The sequence below is a fragment of the Gavialis gangeticus genome, unplaced genomic scaffold, assembly GCF_001723915.1.
Source record: "Gavialis gangeticus isolate Ggan-Ray unplaced genomic scaffold, GavGan_comp1, whole genome shotgun sequence".
In the NCBI taxonomy this organism is placed as follows: Eukaryota; Metazoa; Chordata; order Crocodylia; family Gavialidae; genus Gavialis; species Gavialis gangeticus.
The window spans coordinates 67,550,501-67,566,474 of record NW_017728993.1 but is presented as its reverse complement, the minus strand read 5'-3'; the positions used below and the strand labels follow the sequence as shown (position 1 = coordinate 67,566,474).

The 15,974-nt window shown below is 47.1% G+C and overlaps 1 protein-coding gene across 1 annotated transcript in view; it reads right to left on the bottom strand.

Moving 5' to 3' along the window:
• Positions 1-4,113: 4,113 nt before the first annotated feature.
• The window catches only part of METTL13 (methyltransferase like 13), an 11,874-nt gene continuing 13 nt past the window's right edge, over positions 4,114-15,974 (bottom strand). Inside the window, exons 1-8 of the mRNA XM_019501933.1 lie at positions 15,775-15,974; positions 13,802-14,555; positions 11,902-12,101; positions 10,374-10,569; positions 9,248-9,412; positions 7,158-7,370; positions 5,718-5,849; positions 4,114-4,929 (exon numbers count right to left, since the gene is read on the bottom strand). The exon at positions 15,775-15,974 is cut by the window's right edge and continues 13 nt beyond it. Of these exons, the coding sequence (XP_019357478.1) occupies positions 4,655-4,929; positions 5,718-5,849; positions 7,158-7,370; positions 9,248-9,412; positions 10,374-10,569; positions 11,902-12,101; positions 13,802-14,555; positions 15,775-15,927 (2,088 nt within the window). The 5' untranslated portion in view covers positions 15,928-15,974 and the 3' untranslated portion in view covers positions 4,114-4,654. The remainder of the gene's footprint in view (positions 4,930-5,717; positions 5,850-7,157; positions 7,371-9,247; positions 9,413-10,373; positions 10,570-11,901; positions 12,102-13,801; positions 14,556-15,774) is intronic.

Below are 15,974 nucleotides of genomic sequence, written 5' to 3'. Positions count from 1 at the left end.
GGGTTGGGGAAAAAAAGAGACTTGTTAAGCTAGGGGTGGGGGGACAACCTTTTTGGCAAATGTGCCACAAATTAGCCCTGCACCCTCAAATGCCATGCTGGTCCCTTTACCCTGCCCAATATGCTGCTTTGCTTTCTGCCCTGTTCTCCCTATTCAATCTGCTGCTCTGCTTTCTGCTCTCTGCCTTATCTGCCACATCGCTGCTTGTCACCTCCTTGATATGCCATATGCCACACAGAAAGAAACATGCTGCAGGTTGACTACCCCTGTGCAAAGGTTCTCCAAAGCCCCCCTGGTTTGAAGGGATCTCATCCATCCCCTTTGGCCACAGGAGCTTTGCTGCAATGCAGAGAGGGGGGTGGGGGTGGACAGGCAGCAAAGTGGGAGCTTCTTCAGTGTGTTCCTTCCCACTAATATGGGCACAGAACAGGTTGCAGACGGCAGGCCCAGGCAGGGCTTGAGCCAACCGGAAAAAGTCCCTGCTCTTGGTTCTGCTGAGTGCAAACCTGAATGCTCACAGAGCAAGGACTAATGCCTGCCCCTAATAACAGTTGCATTACAGCTGGCAGATGCATAACATCCTGTACAAGGCAGCAGCTTTTCCTTATGTGTACAGAAAATATAGACTGCTTCAAGTCTGCCCAGGGTGATGATCCAGGAAGAGACCCTGCATGGCAACTGTCCGGGAGCTTGGTCAGGGGTCCTTTTGCTACAGCAGGAATCAATTCATCCTAACATACCTTGTTTTATCACAGTGACCCGCCACCTGGGTGCTGTGGCACCCTGGGGTGCCACAAGATGCTTTGAAGGGTGCCATGAGGTTTGAGGGATTAAGCAAGGTATGAGGAGATAAGCAGATAAACAGGCTCAGGCTTGTCCTTGTCTGGATAATTCCCCACCCCCCACTTCTCAGTCCCTCTGCAAGAAGGTAAGCACTATAATAAATTAATTTTTGAAGTGCTATTTAATTCACAAAGTTAGAGTCCAATGAGTGACGTCTCATGTCCAAAAAGGTTGAGAACTAGTTTTATCATCACAAGAGACAAGTCCCTATAAATGACTAGTGCAGGGTAAGAGTCCTAAAAGGAGCTCTGCTGTTTTCAATGGCCCATGCTGAATACATGAGGAAAGGGTGGATAAGCCTGCAGTAATTGAAGGCCATTCTGGGAATAAGAACCCCAAGGCCCAGGCAGCATCAGACACTGAAGTGATAAGCACCAGAGAAAGAAGCCCCCCTGAGACTGAAGTCTCTAATGCTGACATAGGGGCCGATCCAGCTATGGTTCCATGACACCAAGGTAAGGGGTTATTTCCTGTGCCTGTCCCCTACTTCACAGTGACCCTACTTCCAATGTTCCCCAGGGAAGGGAAGGGGATGAGATAAAAACCTATAGAAATAAATGGATTATAGGACCTGGAGAAACCACTATAATCATCTCTTCTGACACCCTGCAGTATGCCAGCCAGAAAATCTCACCCAGGGATTCTTGTGTCAAGCCTGGAGCGCCTGGTTGGCCTTTCAAATCAAGTCCAAGTGCCATTCTAAAGATCTCAATCATTGCCACAGCCAGTTTCCATTAAAACTTGGCACCTTTATTTCCAGTTAGGATTCATCCAACTTCAGCCTCCAGCCATTGGATCTCCTTATGCCTTTAGCTTCTAGATTAAAGAGCTTCCTACTGTCAGAAATCTTGCATGGGCAGCCCAAGCAGATGGAACGGGTGGGTCAGGCACTGCAGGAAAGGAAAGAGCCTCACTGGGCAGCTGGGCAATAAGTTGATGTTGGACAGTAAGGAAGTTTTTTTGAGGGCTGGGCACTTCCTCCTCCTTCCCTGTGTTTAGTTTAGAAATAGACATACTCAGGAAGCTGTAACCCTTGGCTGATCCTGCAGGAGGTGATTAATAAATAACACAGCTAGTCTCAACTTTTTCCAAACCCCTTTTGATGGAAGTCCCCTCCTTACCCAGTCAGGACTCCCATTCAACAATGAGAAACAGCAAAGAGGTAACTCGCCATAGACAGAGAACACAGTGCACACCTCTCACCAGTTCTGGTTTGTGAACAGGGCAGAAAATATCAGGGAAGTTACCCAAAGGGCTTCATAGGCCAGGCCCTGAAGAGCCTTTCATCAGGTTATTTCACATCTCTGTTCTCCTGCCCACTTTCATCATCTGTCTTCAATAATAAGCATTTGCTCCTCTGTAGTCTTCCCTTTTTCTGAGAGGGCAGCAGCCACTGCTAACAAAGTAGTGTGGCCTCTCCTGCTTTTGTAGGGTTCAGGTACCAGCACCAGATTCTGATATCTAAGGATTAGCACAAAGCCAGTAGGGAAAATGACAGTCCTAAGATCAGGAGTAAGAGACCCTTTTTTTCCTCATGGAGGCATCTCTTAGGGTGGGTGGTGGACAGTACATAAATCTATGAGAATGGCTATGTGATATTTGCTGGTTCCATGTCTAATCACATCTGCCACCCTGGCTTGGTGGCAGAACCCAGGATGGGTAGAAAATGCCCAGAGCCTGTATTAGACACCACTGCAAGTGATCCACCCCTTCAGCAGTTGCTTTAAGGCTTGAGAGCTGAGCAGCACCACAATATAACAGAGACCTAACAAGCTAAGCCTGGGTGTAGATGGGTGGGATAATGGGGCTGCTTGATTGCTAAGGCTGAGGGGAAGGTGCTTGTCTTGTCTACTAGAGGGTGAGATGCAATTCAATAGAGCTGTGTTTCTCAGCAATCTTTGGGCAGGGGTTCTGTTCTACAGGAGACCTATGCTCAACAGCAAGCACTGGCAGGCATGTCTCACAATCAGAAATGAGGCCTCTCAGGAAATGCCACAGGAAATACCACAGTACAGCATGAAGCTCCACTGCTAATTCAGGCAGCAACATCCCTCCTCCAGAAGCCTTACAGAACTGATTGCAATAGTGGCTGCTATGCTGCTAGATTGAACAACTCTGTTCCTGGGAAGGTACAAATTTGAAGACGTGTGCATTGAGAGCAAGTACAAATGCTTGGCACTTCCTGCCGGAGGGAAGAAAAGCCACCATGTTCTGACAGGCATTTACAGTCGAAAGCTCAGCAGGCAGTAACCCTTCACTTCTCATCATGCCAAAACACTGCAGCGTTGCCATGGACTCATCAGCCGTTATGGTCTAGCTCAGAGATAACTACTGCAGGACTCTGGTCCCCCTGCTGGCCACATTCTTCTCAGTGGAAAGCTCCTGAAGGCATGTATGCATGATAGCCAAGAGCTTTTTTTGAACAGACACATCTTTTGTTCACTATTAAGTTTTTATCACATCTAGTATTATAATATTAGCAGGGGACCTGGTTCTAAAAGAACTTACCCGAGCATCACTCACAGTAAATTCTGCCTAAAGAATTCAGCTCTGAATTCAGGAGGACTCAACAGCCCCTGCATAGGTCCTACCAGCACACACAGGGCATTTTTACATGTGCTCAGGGGGTGCTTTAATTAGAGCAGTTCCAAGAGCCCCTCTAATTAAAAGTGCCCAGAGTGTGTCTTATGTTTCAGCATTCCCACGCTTGAAAATGGCAGCAGAGGTGCTTTATCTAAAGTCTGAACAATCTTTAAAGTGTCCCCACTGCCATTTTGAAGTGCAGGGACACTGATACACAAGATGCAGAGGCTGGCTGGAACGTGGTAATTACCATGTTCCAGCAGACTCAATTGATCAAGTCTGCTTCAACACGCTGTAATTACAGCATGTCAGAGCAGCTTCTCAGCTCATGCATAGGCAGCCATAGTGAGGGCCAGAGACCACAGGGTAAGGAAGGTAGGCAAGCTAAAGTGAGAGTTAGGAGGAGAAAGTCTAGTTCACAAGTCAGGCAAGCCTGGTAACACAGCTGTCTGTAGGGTGGAAGATGGCGCGAGTCAGGTGAATCCCAACCCAGGCACAGGAGAGGTGGGACTCGGTCCAGGACAGATGAGGGCTTTCCAATTACAAAGGTGGCTTTTCCTTGCTTCCCCCCTGCCCATACATAGCAGTTTTGGTCCTTGTGCTCCCACTGCTGCTAATGGCCAGGTCTTTCCCCCTCCCTTGCCTCATTGCCCAGGCTGCAGGGCCCTGCTTCCCCAATTCCACTTCTAAAAAGGGAAAAAAAGACATTTATTTTAAAAAGCAAAACGAGCAAGGAAGTCTCTCACTGCCCACATTCAGAGCTGGAGGAGAACATGGTAGCAACACTCCAGGCAATACATAGCTGAAATGGCAAAGAGAAAGGAGGGCCTGGTTCCCCTCCCCTGAACCCTCTACAAGTTAGCAAGGACAGTGCAGCAGTGCCAGAGCACAGTGGCCTTTGCAGATGGGAAGGAACTTCTCACTCCATTCATCAGTGCCCAAGAGCCCCTGCTGGGAAAGTGAAGGGCTGCCCAGTTTCTTTCACTGCTGTACAGCAACCTCTGTCATTCTTTAATCCCAGAGATCCTGCAGCCTGAAGGGTGCTCCGAAGACTTCAACTCCACTCTCAAAAGCTACAGTGGATGCACTGTTCCTACCCCAGACCCAGGGATAAGCTTCTGTGAGGCACAAGGTCAGGGACACCACTCTTCACACAGCATTACCCTCTCTCTTCAAACCTACAGTATAGCTAGATGGATAGCCCTTTGAGGAGGCTGGGCCATCCCTATCACACAATCCTCACTGCCTTCAACATGTCAGACAGAACATAGGAGCTGTCCCATGCTTGTCCAGGCTTCTTCAGTGTCCTTTCCAGGGTCCTGGCACTCTCAAGGATCTCCGAGGTCACCAATTTCCCTTCAGAGTGCAGCTTGCAAAAAAGAATCTCGTTGACCTCCCCCTCAATCCTTCGTGCGTAGAGGAGAGGGAAGACCTCTTTGAGGACAGCCAAAACTGAGTCTTTGAGCAAGGAGTCTCGGCACACCAGGTTGAGCACAAAAACTCCTGGAGCAAGAGAGAGAACAGACAGGTTAGTATCAGAGTAACTGAAGGCAACCTGCCCCTTGTACTCCAATGCGGAAATGCTGCCGAGAGGCTTCAAATCCCAGCACACCATGGTCTGATTTGACTGGCACTCAAGCTGAGTACAAAATGCTGGGACCAGCAGCAATGCTACACTCAGTCCACCTGCCCTCCATTTGTGCCCAGGACTTGGAGCACTTGGAGGCATCACCACCCTTGCTCAGCAAACATTCATGAGCGCTGGCACCAACAGCAAAGCCAGAGAAACCCCATACACAAATATCAAGCAGAAAACAATACAGGATCAGACCGTGACCTCGACTTCTTTGCAGCAGGGAACCCTGAACTCTGTCAGCAGCCCTGTTCAATTCAGTAGACCCACTTGTGAAGTGAGGTCCTGCTCACACAGCAAGAGACAGTACTGAAATAGTTTGCGCTTCTGTGGCAACTTCCATTCAGCACCTCCCTCTACGTTAATAAATGAAGCCACAATGATCCCCTCAGACGGGACTGCCAGGTGTTTTACAGAGCAGAAGACCAAGGCACGGAAGGTTTACTCAGCAACTGTGTGGCAGAACCAGGACAAGAACCCAAGAGCGCCACACTTCTCAGTACCCAGCTTTTACTGCTGGGTCTCACTGGTTTTCCTCAGTATTTCAAAAGATGCTGACACTTTGCATTACTATGAGTAAAGGTACTACAGATTGGCATTGGAGCACATGCAAAGGGAAGAAGACTTTCAGCCTGGCTGCAAGATAGCAGCTCCGTACCTTCTGGTGTGAGGATGGTTCTAACCTTCTGCAGGAAGGATTTTTCCACAAAAGCCTGGGGTGGGCAGCTCATTCCCAATGTGGGATCTTTGCTATCTACATCAAACATGACAGCATCGTATCGGGCTGGTGCTGTGGAAGGGAGAACAGAAACCAGTCATCACCTCCAAAAAAAAAGAAGAGCAAGTGCTGAATAAGCCAGCATCAGCCACAGCTGTAGTCATGGGAGAAGTGGCTGAAGTAGTAAATAATCTTTTTAGTCTGTAAGCAGCCAAAAACAAACCAACCAACCAAAAAAAAAAAACCTAGCGCTTTACTTTAAACTCTGCACGCCCCCATGCTGAGTCCAGCACATGCCCAGAGGAGACACTGCGTTAGCTGGACCCAGCTCATCCAATGTCTGTATAGATCAGGTGCTTCAGCAGAGCTTTTTTGGTGCTTTTATATAATACCTGATTGTACTGGCTTTAGATAAAAGCACCAAAAAAGCCCTGATCTGCAAAGATGCTGAGGAGCTGAGTTGAACTAACACACTGCTTCTTCCAGTAAAGTATGTTTTTCCCCACCATACCTGTCAGTTCCCTTTGTGTATATAGTCCCTTCTATCCAAAAGGAACTCTTAAAGGGCTTTGCATATCAGATATGCAGGCGATATCTTTCCTTCTTCTGAAATGCATCTACTGGTGGAGTGGGATTACCAGCTGTTTAACAATTAGCAAAGTAAGCAAAGGAGATTGTCAAGCTGGAACTGTCACCAGCTGGAATGCAATTAACCACACTGGAGTTTGGCCCAATTCTCACACTACCAGGAAACCTTTAAAATGCTAGGAAATGGCATTTTACAGCTTCCCAGAAAGGTAAGCACTCCCCAGAAAGCTAGGCAAGGTTCTTTGGGTAGATGCAACATCTTTTATTAGACCAAGTGAGTAGTTGTAACAAAGTTCTTAGCAAGCTTTCAGGCTCAGTCACCTTTCATCAGGCACAGGGAATTTCTACTGGTCTGAGATTCCTTGGACTGTAATCAACCTGAATAAAAGGTCTGTTTTGTTATGGGTGCCCTTTCAGGTGGGAAGTAGAGGTCATGGAGAAAGGGTTGGGTGAGACTCATAGCCATTGCCTACTAAAATAAAGCAGTAAGGGAAACCCTGTAATGATGGATGGCCCCTGCTTCAGTGGAGTCTCTTATCTTGTGCTTCTCTCTCCCTCCCTCCTGTCCCATCCCTAAATTGCTTGGACAATTAGAGCTGGGGATACCAAAGTTGGGCTCACTGCCCAAGTTCAGGCAAGGGAGGGACTCCTCTCTGTCTGTCAGTTGGTGTCACCACAGGGGTGGCACTAGGCAGCCATGAGGTTGCTGTCACTCTATTTGTTAGGGGGAGGGTACATGAGCTGAGGGAACTCTGTGAGAAGTGTCAAATGCCTGGGAATGCTGTTTGTTACCTTCTGCTGCAAGCTTAGCTATGTAGTCCAATCCATCCGCGATGTGAACGTGCATCCTGTCCCCCTGGGAAAAGTCAAACCAGCACGTAGCTACCTCCAGCATGGAGGGATCGATTTCAACCACCTCAACGTGGGACTGGGAGAAATAGTCATGAATGAAGACTGGCAAGCTGCCCCCGCCCAAACCGATCACCAGCACTGCAAGCCGGGCCTCTGCAGTGACAAAGCAAACAGGAAAATTAAACATCACTGCAATTCAGAGCCTGTGCTCCAAGGCTTGAGAGAGAGACATGAACCATCACTGCACTTAGTGGGCAACAGAGTTGCTGCTGGGGTAGATTTGGAGCATGGAAGGTGCCATCTCCAAAATACATCTCAATTTCTCTAACCCAGCTTTACAGAACAAGAACAATAGAAACCCTTTGCCCTCCACATCCCAAAGTTGGGTTTACTATACCCCTCAATCATGGTCTCATCCTGCTTCCCTTGCTTCACACCTCCGTTGATTGGGTTTAGATAATAAAAAGCAAAGCTTGCCTTCTAATAGCGGCTTCATCTGGCCCTGAAGAGTCCTGGAACACAGCCCATGGCACCCTTCTTCATCTGACCTGGTGCAGATTTTCCTTGCCTCACTTTTGCTCAGAGCACATTACCTTGCCACTAGCAACTCAACCCCCAAAAGAAAGATACAAGCATAAGAAGCGAGGTTCATTGCAATGGAAGCTCAGCACAGCTTAGGTGTCCAAGTCAGCAGACAATTCAGTCCTGGACCAACATGGCTCTACCATTTTTGCGGCTCTACAAAAGTGGCTGTACCCCAGCTGTGCAGCACCTGTCCCAGCCCCACTTCCTCCCTCACCATGGGGGCCTCAATCTGCCCCCCTCATGCCCCTTCTCTCCCCCACAGACTTACCAGCTGAACGCTGCTCTCTCTAAGCTGGCAGGCTGCATTCCTGGCTGTGTGCATGCTATGGCTGTGCGCACATGCATGCAGCATTTATCAGTGACATTATTGACCCTGTCAGCCAAAAAAAGCCAATTGCCAATAACGTCAATTTTCCTTCCATCAGTGCCAATACAATATGGACTGATGCATCAGCGTACTTCTACTGAGCACTCAGCAAAAGTGAGAAACAAAGAGAGCCATACAGACAGCAACAGGACTGTGCTATCTCCCTCCACTCAGCTGCAGCACTACAACCTGACTGAGCCCATAAATGTCCTTAGGATGCTAAGGCCACCCATGCAGGCACTGCTAGCTGGTTTTGGGTCACAAAGAATGCTTCCTGGGGACTATCCTGAAAACACTCGCCTACTGACCTAGACTGTTTCAGACTAGCTCTGCAGAGACAGCAGGTCAACACACTATCTCCTAGAACCAGGACATACTGGCATTATTACCCACTTTTTTCCATGCCAACTGAAGCCCAGCATCCAATCAAGAAAGTATCCTGGCAACAGACAGGGGACACAGCCCAAGTGAGATCTCAGCTTCCTTCCAAGCATACAGGACTAAGAATTCCATTGGGGGAAACTAAAAATACTTTACAAGGATTAACCAACATAACTTCACCCTGATGGAGATAGGTTAGTGTTTCATGGATGGGAAAGCCGAGTTACAGGGATGCTAACTCACATAATGAATTAGTATGGGAACAAGGGATGGAAACCAGTAAATCCTAATCCTACCTGCCCCCCCCCAGGTCCCTTGCTCTCAATACTAGACCCAGTCACTGCATCATAAGTGTTTTATGTTTCTGTAGCACATTTCAGGCTGAGGAAGGTGAAACGGCATTACACAAAGATGACACCGTTGAACCCTGCTGCCTCTGGAATGGAGAAGTACAACCACCCAAAGCATGACTTGGAGACAACACAGACGTAAACCTGCAACAGGCTCAGAGGATCTGCTAGGCCTGCCAGGCTATGCTGCCACTAACTTAGAACTACTGAATGTTTTATCTCCTTATGACCCAGAATTGATTCAACTGAGCCAAGTTCAAAGCAAACACCACTGGAGACCTTAAAGACGCATCTTCCGTTTGCTATGGCAGGCGGCCCATGGCTTTAACACCTCACTGGCACTATACCTGGTAGGGTGTCAGGGTTCCTCAGCAGAGACAGGCCTGCGACCATGGCCTTATGGTGTTCACAGCACAGGTAGCTCTTGTCGATCATCTGAGCAGGTGACACTGGGGACACCTCAGCAGAGGCAGACACAGGCTTCTTCTTGTCCTTTTTCCGTTTCTTTTGGCCTAAGCAACAAGAGATATTGGCCAGATGGACAGACAAAAACACTGAGGGACTGGAAACAATTAGCTTCAGCTTGGGACAACCAGACACCCTAAGAATGCGAAACAGTCAACGCCGTCCACTTTCCAACTGGGTTACTGAAGCCTCATTCTCTCCAGCCTCTGACACTACACTAGCTCCTCTCCATCCTGGACAAATGCCATTTCCAGCCTCCCTTTCCTTCTTCAGTGCTCTGACCATATCACTTCTCCTCAACAAACCCTTTTTAGTCTAGGAAAATATATCTCTAGTTATTCATGCCAAGGCAGGCAACAACCTACTTCATCCTCTGAAGAAGCAGGTTGTTGATTATGAACGCTCATGACTAAATCAGTCTCCAAGGTGCCAACCTGCCCTACCTTCCATCTGACTTCAGACTAAACACAGCTAACCATCTCTGTGCTCACAAAAGCCATCTTCATGCCAAGGACAGCAAAGACTTCAAACAATGCTGTTCAACAAGGAAGTGGGGTGGTCTCAGTTTCTGGGGCACAGCTCTGTTCAGTTGGGCAAATTCAAATGGGATATAGTTGCTACTGCAGCTGTTGAGCTCTCCTTTACCAAGTCAGGATTGTTCAGTTTTACTCTCTTATTTTCAGCATCTAGCTCTCACCTATTCTTATGGGTTTATACAGAGTGGTGGAAACTCCATCATCAGAGCTCTGTAAAATCAGAAGGGATAAGGGAGTCAGAGAATGTGTCTTAGAGCACAATGCCATAGCAGACCATAGGATGAACTACAGTGTCAGGGATACAATATGGTTCTTTCCTTTGCTTCTGTGATTCTCTTCCCTGGAGTCCCTCATACCAGACATTGTCATCAAATCTGCTGCTACGCTAGAATCATACAGCTATTTCTGCTTCCATTCCAACTCTTCCCAGCTCCTTACCACACCACTGAATACAGTATTCTTAGTTGCATACCTTTGGTGGGTACCCTGGATAATAGTCTGGCTTCTGACTGCACCACGTTCCTGTTGCTGAGGAAGATGAGCCGACGGAAGTAACACATTTCATCCCCTTTCACGTCTTCAATAACGTACTCCCCACTTGTGGTACTGGTGTCACAGTGTTGAACAGTCCGGACCCCAATGTCCCCACCTACAGACAGAAAAGGCACCTGGGAAAGTGGAAGAAAATGAGGAAAACTAACTCACAAAAGGAGATAAGAACAAGCTGCAGGCCTATACACTGCAACTGAAAATAATACTGGAACAACAATGCCATGAACAAAAAGTAGTGTGGTACTTCAGTCTGAGGTATGCCCAACTTAAAATACCTCCTCCTCCCCAGTCCCCACATGGTGCTAATGATAAGTTAGGTCTCCATTAGCCTATGTATCCTGGCTTAACTGGTCCACATCCAGCAGCAAGATGCAAGAAGGTAGTACTGAATGCATTGTTCAAAGGGGTTCAGAACTGGGGTTGCAGATCTGAAGTCAGTTTGTAGTCAAGCTATCCCTAAAGCTTTTGAACCAAGTTGGGGATAGTCTTATGAGACCTGTTACTCTCATGGGATTTCTAACATCTTGGCTCACCATCTTGTGAGAGTGGGTGTTCTTGAGAGATTCAGAAAGCAAATCTGAATTTACTGGAATTTGAAAAAGGTTTGGATTAGAGACTCTGGTTTTGCCTCACTTCTCGTTCTTCCACCTGCAAGAGACTGACAGAGTCAAAGTTTGACCAAGTGGTATCTAAAGAGTCACGATAAACTCTTCCATGCCTCCCCCTAGAAAGCCTGGATAAACTACAGGGATCCTAAGAGCTAGCATGATATTCGATGTAGTTGACTGAGAGGAAGAGAAATATTATTAGGTCTGTGTGACAGTAGTTCACCCACTGCTTTTGCTACCATGACCAAGATATTAATTCAGATACAAGAAACAAAGTGTATAAATAACATGTCTTAGGAGTACCTACATCATTCACTTTTCAGCAAGGGTGGAATAAAACTACAGCAAGGTAAGGGAAGGCTCTTAAGAGGCAGATAAAGTGGGAGAGATTAAGGTCACAATTCTCAAGAGGCACACTGAAAATTATCAACTCATTTTAAGATACTGTAAAGGAACCAGATTTCTATAAGGTCTCTCAAGCAAGACCCCCTACACCCCCAAAACAGGCATCCCAAAGCCAGAGTCATGTGAAAAAAAAAACGATTAGAAACAGAGTGGGAGTGGATATATAAAAACAGCAACTGGATACCGGGCTGCGCCAGATCCAAAAACCCACAACTGCTATCAGACCTGAGGGCTGCAGCTTGACTCCATTTCTAGTTAAAAGCAGAACCTGACTGTAAACAGAGATATGGAGAGCCCACTGCTTTGGCAACTAAGAACAGGCCCAGTCCAGGACAGTGGGCAGGAATTGAAAGAAGTAGATTAAAAGCTGTAAGGTGCAGGATGTGCTGAGACAATGCCTAGAAGGTGGAGCGTGCCTTTGAGAATGGAGCTCACCTGTTGATGGGCTGGGAGGCCAGGTGGTGCCAGCTCCATCACTTTTCCCGACAGCTCGGCTTGGATGCTTTCCATCCCTTCGTAGTGCTGATCTCTGTGCAAGGCAACTGTGATGAGCCGCCTGAACCCTGCACTCACAGCCAGCTGCTTCCGACCCTCCTCCATGCCAAACAGCCACTCGGTTTCTCTGCCCTGTGGTACTAGAGAAAGGGGTTGCTAGCAAGAGACAGAAACAGGCAATACTACAAGTCCTGCTGGTACATCTTAATCTTTGTGCTTTGGCTGATCAAGGCAGTTGCCTGCTTCCCCAGCACAAGGGCAACTTGGATTAAACACCATGTTCTAACACACAGTATCCCTATGCTACTTGGATCAAGGTAGAGCCAGCATGCAGTGTGCTTCTGGAGTCTCTGGGGCCTCCTATGATTATGCTAAAGAGGGAGACAGTTGTGATCTTCTCAGTTTGCCATATTAAAGCCCTGCAACAAGCTGAAAATGCATGAGTGAATCAGAGGAAGGGACTCCAAAACTATCATATTCATAAAACAAAAGGTTTGTGGTTCCTGCACTATAAAGACCTGCTTGTCTGGAAAAGCTGCCTACTTGGAGCCAGTGCCAACAAAATAATACTTAATGCTCCTCAGGATCTTTTCCATGTATAGATTTCAAAGTATTTATAAAGCACGGCCCTGAAGTTACAAACAGGACAATTGAGATGAAGAGGTTTTTAAGGGACTTGTCCAAGGGCACAAAGTGAATCAGAGGCAGAGTAGGGACTACAATCCAGGAATCCTGACTCTCAGTCCTTTGTGCATACCAGGGTATGTTGCTTCTCCTGCAAGAAAATCAGATATGCCACATACTCATGACAGACAAGTCTACCACAATAACATACAAATTACAACTATTACTGACAACAAGTTTGACAACCAAAGCAATGCTGAATATTTGAGAGAGGTCTCAGATTCAGGAGCTCCTGCTGATTCTGGGCAAGTAAGGAGCTGGATACAGATGCACCATTTTTCATGCATACAAACAAGGAGGAATGAATTGGGCGAAGTTTATGTTATTAAATAGGCAAATTCCTTTTTGTGCTAATTTATATTGGGTGGAGATAAAAACATGACAGAGGAAGTTAATGAGAATGAAGACTGCATTACTGACATCTTTTGCTTATTAGGAGACAGATTATTTAACTGTACCTTCTACGAGGTACCTTCCTCCAGAAGTAGCTCCAGCAATTGGGCTCTTCACAGGGCTAAGGTACCATTCAACATAAAGGTGGTAGAATCAGATGTTACCCATTAGGAGAAACAATTCTTTCATCCTGCATTTGCACTCCAGACATCATGAGCTCCGATGCAATAAACCGCAATTTTTAACAACATCTTTAGAGAACACACTGAGGTACCACATGGGGAAGGTAAGCCTGACCAGTCATACAACCCATTTATATCAGTCCTTAGATTCCCAGACTGTGGCTTATCCACTCACAAACCCTACACTGTTTATTATTAATAATAATACAGTGATGATGAATGCAGGGATTGATAAAATGGCAATATAGGGCATCTTATTATTCTGATCCTAGACTCCCAAAATTTTTCACACACAAAAAAGTTAGGGCTTATCGAGGCACCTTGAACAGTGGCCTTATTTTCAGGAGTACTGAGCACTCTTCAGCCCCCATACAAGTCAGTGGGAGGGGGCAGGTGCTCAGGTGTAAGGCTTCTACTTCAAAGCCTAACATTAGACACCACTTGAAAAATCCTGACCTTGATGAGGTCAGTGAGAGTTTTGCCACTGGTTTCCATGGGGTTATTTGTCCTCCTTCCTATCTTGAAATTCTTGACCAGAGAATTATCCCATGCAAAACAATATAGGAAGGAACAAAACTCACTGATGAAGATGGCAAAGCGATTGTCCCGAGAAGGTTTCACTAACGGGCTGTCCACCACATGCAGGGTGTAGCGAGGTTTCCTGCTGTCTTTATCATACAGGTCCAGGGAGACATGTCCTGCACTCGGGTTTTTGTTCAGCTGGTTGCGCAGCAGAGCATAGTCCTGTCTCTCCCTCACTGCCTCAGCCAGCTGCTCAGCATTTTCTACTCGCACTGGCTTGTCCTGCTCATCGGCACAGATCTCAAGGATCCGTAGAGCCGAACCAGGGATCTTCTTGAATTTGGTCATAACATAGATGAAAACAGGCAGGACAAACTGTCCCCTGGCTTCTCCAACCTCACTGCTTGCAACCTGGTGAATACGCACCATCCAGCCTTCCTGGGAGAAGTAGGCCACTGCTTTCTTCACCACATGGGCCTGAGCCAAAGAGATGCACAGGTAGCGGCCTCCAACCTGCAGAACCCGAGCAATCTCGCCAAACATCTTGTCCACCCTTTCCAGCGTGGTCTCCTCTTCATCAGTTAGAACAGCATCAAGGGTGCCCTTGTCCAACACCACCTGGAACTGGGCATCCTTGAAATCCATCTGCAGCATGTCCATCAGCAGATAACTCATCTTTGGCCTCCTGTCTGCATTGCGTTCCCTCATCTGATTGATTGCCACCTCGCTGATGTCGATGTTTACGAGGTCCTCATAGCCGACATCATACATTTGTTCGCTTAGTTCAGAATTGCCACAACCAACTACGAGCACCTGAGAAATTTTAAGAAAGATAACAGGGCTACTTTCCTGGAAATACACAATGTATCCACTGGGCTTAACAGGACTAAGTGCTTTATAAACAGATGCCACAGATCTACCAATAGTGGAGTCTCTCCATGACAAAACAGGGATCCTGGTTTTCTCCGATAAAAAAAATCCCCAATTTTTCAATTAAAAAAAAAAAAGTAACCCCAAATCCACATTCTTTCACGATTAAAATGAAATGCCACTAAGATACAGCTATTCCTTGCTTAATATCATAGTTACATTCTTGAAAAATGCAACTTTAAGCAAAATGATGTTAAGTGAGGGGTACCTGTGTACACACACTCACACACTCGCATCTTAGTGGCATTTCATTTTAATCATGGAAAAATTTGGATTTTGGGTTACTTTTTTAAAATCCAAAAATTAGGGGACTTTTTATTTTTTTAATTAATTTATTTTTTTTAATCAGAGAAAAGCAGGAACCCTGATGATAAATTTACCCATCACTTACAAACTAAGTCTTTGCAATAAACATATTAAGAGACAACTCACCACATACCTCCACAGAGAACATAGCCAACATGTATATTTTAAACACCCCCATTGGTAAACTGGAGCGGCAGAAATACTTAATGAATATGCCGTCTGAAGAGAGCTGAAACCCAACTGCAGGTCCAACTTGAGCAGACAGACTACAAGCACCTGAATTAAAGTTTGGCTAGGATAAGAGGATCCATGCCACCTCCCTGGAACCCCCTACTCCTACCAGAAGTTTCCCAGGATGAGTTATGAGTGTTTAGGTGCTGGTCAGCATCTTTCAACAGCAGCATAGGCTATTAACACAGCAGGGGCAAAACAGGTGATAACTTGAAAGGGATCCTTATCTGGATGCAGTGAAAAGGTCCCATAGGGCTCTGCCCTGAAGCTACCTCCTAGCTTAGGGATTCCTACCCACCCCAGAGAGGGTGGTGGGGAGCCCTCCCATTCCCCAATGGGTCGGGGCCACTTTAGGTTTCTAACCAGCCCTCGGTTTTGCTACTGGGCTGCATCCAGCTGTGGTTATGAAGCAGCGATCACTTCAACCCCAGTGCACAGGCCAGCAAAAGAGCCCAGAGCCTGCTACACCTCCTCCACGGTATTGGGAGGGGCAAGGCCCTATGCCACGGAAAGATAACCAGAGTTGCTTGGCACCGGCCGCGCCGTGCCCTCCTCCCCTGCTCACCTTGTCTCGGGGCTTGATATACTTGTGCAGCACCCCGCACAGCTCCAGGTAGGTCCCGTACCACTCGAAGGCTTTCTCCCCTCGCTGCTGGAAGAACCGTTCCCAGTACTGGGCAGAACCGAACTCCTTGGTGCTCCTCGGCAGCAGGCTCATGGCGAGGCCGCCGGGAGCCGCAGCTGGCACGCGGGCGGTGGGGGGAG